At 35.9% G+C, this 368-nt stretch overlaps 1 protein-coding gene across 1 annotated transcript in view; it reads right to left on the reverse strand.

Moving 5' to 3' along the window:
* Positions 1–368, reverse strand: part of ETH_0005000 (cathepsin C2 (TgCPC2), putative) — a gene marked incomplete at both ends in the record, with an annotated part of 2,052 nt that overhangs the window by 543 nt on the left and 1,141 nt on the right. Inside the window, one exon of the mRNA XM_013373969.1 lies at positions 191–282. Within this exon, the coding sequence (XP_013229423.1) occupies positions 191–282 (92 nt within the window). The remainder of the gene's footprint in view (positions 1–190; positions 283–368) is intronic.

The raw sequence follows: 368 nt of genomic DNA on the forward strand, positions 1-368 counted from the left end.
CAGCAGCAACAGCAGCAGCAGCAGCAGCAGCAAGTGCATGCAGCTGCTTCCTCACATGCAGCGAGTGGGCAAAAGAAGAAATGAAGGGCCTCAAAGTAGAAAACAAGAATTTAAGCTTGAAATTAATTTTAATATTGATTTTAATTTGATATTAAAATTAATTTAAAATTAAAATAAAAACAAAAAAGACTTGCTTTTTCCCAAGTCCAGTTTTTGCCCCTTTGCCGAATGCTGGTGTAGGGCTCTTTGAAGACTCCCCCGCGATAAGAAGAGAAAGAAGCTGAGAAGCAAAAAAGTCGAAAATAAATCGAATAAAGTGAAAAACACTTCAAAATATCGAAAAAAAATCAAAAATAAACCGAAGAAGC

This window comes from Eimeria tenella, genomic scaffold (genome assembly GCF_000499545.2).
Source record: "Eimeria tenella Houghton genomic scaffold, Eth_scaff1855, whole genome shotgun sequence".
Taxonomy (NCBI): Eukaryota; Apicomplexa; class Conoidasida; order Eucoccidiorida; family Eimeriidae; genus Eimeria; species Eimeria tenella.